This window comes from Nicotiana attenuata, chromosome 3 (genome assembly GCF_001879085.1).
Source record: "Nicotiana attenuata strain UT chromosome 3, NIATTr2, whole genome shotgun sequence".
NCBI lineage: Eukaryota > Viridiplantae > Streptophyta > Magnoliopsida > Solanales > Solanaceae > Nicotiana > Nicotiana attenuata.
This window is the reverse complement of record NC_031991.1, coordinates 67,789,050-67,795,077: the sequence shown is the minus strand read 5'-3', so window position 1 is coordinate 67,795,077 and position 6,028 is coordinate 67,789,050. Positions and strand designations below refer to the sequence as shown.

Below are 6,028 nucleotides of genomic sequence, written 5' to 3'. Positions count from 1 at the left end.
AAATGAGGTTTCAGCTTTCAAGGCAAGTTTGCGGTCAAGTAATGACTTCTTCCGTAAAACAAAAAGAGATGGTAATGTATATACTCTCTTCTATCTTACGATTGCATTATTACTATTTAGAAAGTCAATTGATTCTTACCGTATTTATTTTGAATTATTAAAATTTATTCTAATAATTTATAGTAATACATATTATATAGCTTTAATATGTTAATTTTACTTTAAAATACAAATATCAATGTATACCAAATTAGGTGGTATGGTTAATGTAGCAAGAAATAAAAAGTAAAAGAGAGAAGGAAAAAAGACAAATTTACGATTGGAGGATAGAGGCGACCTGTTTGGTGAGAGATGTGGCGTGTCACTATCTCAGTTTAAAATTCGTATGTACCTAAAATAAGGAAATACTCTACATGTACCTAATACTTGTTTTCCAAAACTATATATATGGTGTATACCAACATACAATATATATTGAGAAAAGCTCATTTCTGCTTTCTTTAGCTATAATATATTGATTCCTAATCATGGGTAGTTTGGAAGTTGAGAAGAAAACCATAGGCTGGGCTGCCAAAGATCCTTCTGGTGTTCTTTCACCCTATTCCTACACTCTCAGGTAATTTGCATTATTATATTCTAAAGAGTAGTACATTGTTTTCTATGTATGATAAGTATTGAGTATTATTTTCATTGGCAGAAAGACAGGCACTGAAGATGTTGAAATCAAGGTGTTGTACTGTGGACTCTGTCACACTGATCTTCACCAGGTCAAGAATGATCTTGGCATGTCCAATTACCCCATGGTTCCTGGGTATTTACATTACTCTCTCGAGATTCGCATGTTGTTATCATGCATATGCTGTTTTCTTTTTCTTTTTTTTTAGGCTACTACTTTGCAGCTTTTGATATTGAGAGGAATTTTCATTCTCATTCTGTAGTATCAACAAAAGCTGTTTCACCAAAGTATACCATTTTAACAGCTCTACTCCGCTATTACTATTTCCGCTTCAGTTAATGTGAATCTATTTCCTTTTTAGTCCGTTCCAAAAAGAATGATCGATTTCTAAATTTGGAAACAATTTAGCTTAAACTTTCAATTCTATACTACCACTACACGTTTCAAAAGAATTATAGCCATACAAATATTCTGACTTATTGAGGATCACAAATTCCAAAAGTCTTCATTTTTTCTTAAATTTCGTGCTCAGTCAAACAAGTACACATAAATTGGAACAGAGAGAGTATCATTTTCTAAGAACCAGCCAGTAAAGTAGAACAGCACACTGAGGTGCACGGGCGGATGTAACCCTATAGTAATGGGTTCAATTGAACCCATAACTTTCGACACGAAGCACAAATGTATGTGCAAGAATTCACTGATATTGCGATAAATTGTAGATATGAATCCATAACTTTAAGAATATAATGAGTTCGAACCTTAAAAGTTGAATCATAGAATTTAAATCCTGGATCGACCTCTGCTGAGGTGGAATATTAACCATCTGGAACCCTTGAAGTATTAGAACATTAGTGAACAAGTGACAAGTATATTGGTTATTATCATTGATGAGTCTGAGGATGTGTTTTGTTCAACATCCTAATTAGTGAGTTTATGTCCACCATAATTCTTTCCATGCCCTTAGATCTCTTAATGTTCCTTAGGAAATATAGCAAAATGTACGCGTGACGACTTCTCTGCGTGGCCATAATGCCTCACAGAACACATATTGGAGTAACCTTAGGACCACATACATTCACTGCTTCTTTTGCTGAACAAAGTCAATACTTGGACTTCAATTGGATATAGTAAATTTAACAATTTATTCTTTACCACTATCTGATGATCTTATCCCTTTTGAAATTTTTTGGCTGTGATAAAGACATGAAGTGGTTGGCGAAGTTGTGGAGGTTGGATCCAATGTCACCAAGTTCAATGTGGGAGACACTGTTGGAGTAGGCGTGCTCGTCGGATGTTGCAGGAGCTGCCGCCCTTGCAACCAAGACATTGAGCAATACTGCAATAAGAGGATCTGGAGCTACAATGATGTCTACTCTGATGGCAAACCTACCCAAGGCGGATTTGCTACTTCTATGGTTGTTGATCAAAAGTAAGCCTAGAAATTCTTGAATTAAAACCAATGTGACTGGAATTAAGAAACCAGTATGATTCATGTTTGTTTCTCTAATGTACAGGTTTGTGGTGAAAATCCCAGATGGTATGTCACCAGAACAGGCAGCACCTCTTTTATGTGCAGGGTTGACAGTGTACAGCCCATTGAACCATTTTGGATTGAAACAAAGTGGATTAAGAGGAGGCATATTGGGATTGGGAGGAGTGGGACATATGGGAGTGAAGATAGCAAAGGCAATGGGGCATCATATTACTGTTATTAGCTCTTCTGACAGGAAGAAAGAGGAGGCCTTGGAACACCTTGGCGCGGATGAGTACCTCGTTAGCTCGGACACCACGCGGATGCAAGAGGCTGCTGATTCACTTGACTACATCATTGACACTATCCCTGTGTTCCACCCTCTTGAACCTTATATTTCTCTCCTCAAACTGGATGGCAAATTAATCTTGATGGGGGTTATCAACACCCCCATGCAGTTTATCACCCCCATGGTTATGCTCGGGAGGAAGACAATCACTGGAAGCTTCATTGGGAGCATGAAGGAAACAGAGGAAGTGCTTGAGTTCTGCAAAGAAAAAGGGCTGACTTCTCAGATTGAGGTGGTGAAAATGGATTATGTCAACACTGCCATGGAGAGGTTGGAGAAAAATGATGTGAGGTACAGATTTGTGATCGATGTTGCTGGAAGCAAGCTTGACCAGTAATAACATCAAGAAAAGAAAACTGACATGGTTCACCAAACAAGAGTAGATAATGTAATGAAAGTGACCAATTCTGTATCATTTTGTACTTTGTTTGTTCTTATGTCTTTTCTATTGTATTTTGTGATCAAGAGTCACACTTCTGTCTTTCAATGTCCTTAATGGATTTCTAGAAGAAGACTTTGAAGAAATTGTTTGTACTTCTTTTTCATTAGCATGTGTTGTGCGGCTATTGGTGTTAATATTGAAATATATCAAACCTTGTTTGGTACTTGAAACCGGCCTCTCTTCTCTTGACAGAAGCTCACGAAACTATTGCCTCTTTGATATTACTTTTTCAGTTTAACCCCTCCTGATGCTAGGTGTGCACGTGTATGTTTTGATGATTAACAAACTAGGATTAGTTGTGTTGAAAGAACCGAGTTTCAGGGATAGGTTGTTATGTTACTGGACTGGTGTGCATTATCTTGTGCTGGTAGTGAAGGAACCAGGTTCGTAGCAGAGCAGTGCAGAATGCTGATTAGACATGGAATTGACTAATACGAATACAAATTGGATACCTTAGAGAAACCTATTTATGCACTATAAAGAAAATATTGCTTGGAGGAATTCATGTTGGGTTTAAGCTTGTTAAAGTTTAAAATAGAGTGACCGGGAAATGGAGGAAAAAATAAAATATTTGAATTTTCCTCTTTAACAAAGGGACATTGTCCCATGTTGGAGGAGAAAAACAGTTTTGATGGGTATATATACAATTGCTCTTCTTCTAGCTCTTAATGAGTTGAGAATAAGGCAAGCCTCGCGTCGCCGTCGTCGTCGTCACTCGGCTTTAGATTTAGCCGTTTTTGTAACGGTAAATTAATTTTCCTCCGCGTTTGATTTTCCCGTTTGATTTTGCATAAATAGCCATTTACGTAATGGCCATTTTACGCGAACAATCATCCTGAAGAGTTGCACCTCTTCATTTGAACCCAACCTATTGGCTATAAATACCAGGTTATTCCCTCAGATTTTCTTTTACGAAAGTCTGAATTCTCCTTCTTTCTTATGCATTGTTTTAAGTGAAAGAAAGCAACAGTAAGTGTGATTTGCTACCGATCATTGTGTTCGCAGAAACACTAGGGTATGAACTACCGCTACACTAGTGTGTAATCCGTTCTATCCTGGGAGGAAATAATCCACAACCTCGGGTACTACGAGGGGATTAAGTTCCTTAAGAAAATACTGTGAATTTAGTGGGCTCGAATTAAATTTTGCTTCTTTTGCATTTCTGTATTTTACGTTATTGTATTTCTAGAATTACTTTGCAAATACAGATTACTAACAAGCTTAAGGAACTTAACATATTCTATATTTGTATTGTATATACTATTCCAGAGACTAAAACCCGTGTGGTTTTCTACTCCCAATTTGGAGATTACAACCTTCGTGGTTTTCTACCCCATTTTTATATCTTAACATATTCTGTTTTGTTATTATCTATTATTTGGAGATTAAAATTCTAGCGATTTTCTATTCCATTGGAGATTAAAATTCTAGCGATTTTCTATTCCATTGGAGATTAAAATCTACGTGATTTTCTACTCCAGTTTTATTCGATTTGAAGATATAAAAACTTCACCAAACACTAAACATTTGGTTGTGTCATTTTTTTTTCTAGAAATGACGAATGTGAATGGAAACCAGCCTGTTCCTATGGTAACTGCCAATGCATCGACAAGCCGAACAACATCGACATTCACACAGGCTCCGGCAGAAAAGCCCGAAAAAAATATCGGGATTGATTTCAAGCGGTGTCAGCAGAAGATGTTCTTCTACTTAACGACTTTAAGTCTGCAGAAGTTCATTAAGGAGGATGTTACTATTTTTCCTGACGAAACTCCAGAGAATGAACGCTTCCTCGTGACTGAGGCGTGGAAGCATTCTGATTTTTTGTGCAAGAATTATATTCTTAGCGGGCTGGAGGATGATCTGTATAAAGTCTATTGTAATATGGGGACGTCAAAAGAACTGTGGATTGCGCTTGAAAGGAAATACAAAACTGAGGATGTCGGGTTAAAGAAATTTGTTGCCGCAAGATTTTTATACTACAAAATGGTAGATAGCAAGTCTATTATTACCCAAGTCCAGGAATCGCAAGTGATAATTTATGATCTCGTTGCTGAAGGTATAGGTTGCATTAATACTTTGTTGAAAGTATTAATTATATTATTATTACTAATATATTTTCATTAAAGGTCTTGTTATCAATGAAGCATTCCTAGTTGCATCGATGATTGAGATGTTTCCTCATTTGTGGAAGGACTTCATAAATTACTTGAAACACAAACGCAAGGAAATATCGCTCGAAGATCTTATTGTTCGGTTGAGGATCGAAGAGGACAACAAAGCTGCTGAAAAGAAGGGTCGTGGAAACTCAACAATAATGGGAGCAAACATTTTTGAGGATGCTCCACAAAATAATAAAAAGAGAAAGAAGCTCTGGACCAAAAAGTAACCCAAGCAAGAAGCGGTTCAAATAAATTGCCACAACTGCGGGAAAGCTGGACCCAAATCTGCAGATTGTCGTGCTCCAAAGAAAGATAGGAATAAGGGTCAAGCAAACATGGTTGAAAAGCACAAGGATATTGATGACTTGTGTGCTATGCTGTCTGAATGCAACCTGGTGAGAAATCCAAAGGAGTGGTGGATTGGTTCTGGAGCCACTCGCCATGTTTGTGTTGTTACAAAAGCGTTTGCTACATATGCTCCTGTTGTACCGAAAAGACGCTTTCTATGGGAAATTCTGCAATGCCCAATATTGAAGGATGTGGCAAGATATTTCTGAAAATGACTTCTGGCAAGGTGGGGGACTCTGAACAACGTCCTTCATGTTCCTGAAATTAGAAAGAATTTAGTCTCTACTGCACTTCTCGTTAAGAACGGGTTTAAGTGATTTTTTGTATATGATAAGGTTGTAATAAGTAAGAACGAAATGTTTGTAGGAAAAGGTTACCTCACTGAGGGCCTTTTAAAACTGAATGTAATGATCGTTGAGAATAATAAAATTTCAGCTTCTTCTTACTTACTTGAGTTAAATGATTTATGGCATATACGTTTTGGACATGTCAATTATAAAACCTTGCAAAAAATAATTAATTTGGAAGTATTGCCTAAGTTTGAATGCGACAAATCAAAATGTCGTGGAATCTAAGT

At 37.0% G+C, this 6,028-nt stretch overlaps 1 protein-coding gene across 1 annotated transcript; it reads left to right on the top strand.

Moving 5' to 3' along the window:
* Positions 457-3,111, top strand: LOC109224003 (probable cinnamyl alcohol dehydrogenase 1). The gene is made up of 4 exons (XM_019388535.1): positions 457-616; positions 698-811; positions 1,881-2,108; positions 2,194-3,111. Exons 1-4 carry the CDS (start codon positions 528-530, stop codon positions 2,834-2,836), a joined length of 1,074 nt encoding a protein of 357 aa, XP_019244080.1. The 5' UTR covers positions 457-527; the 3' UTR covers positions 2,837-3,111.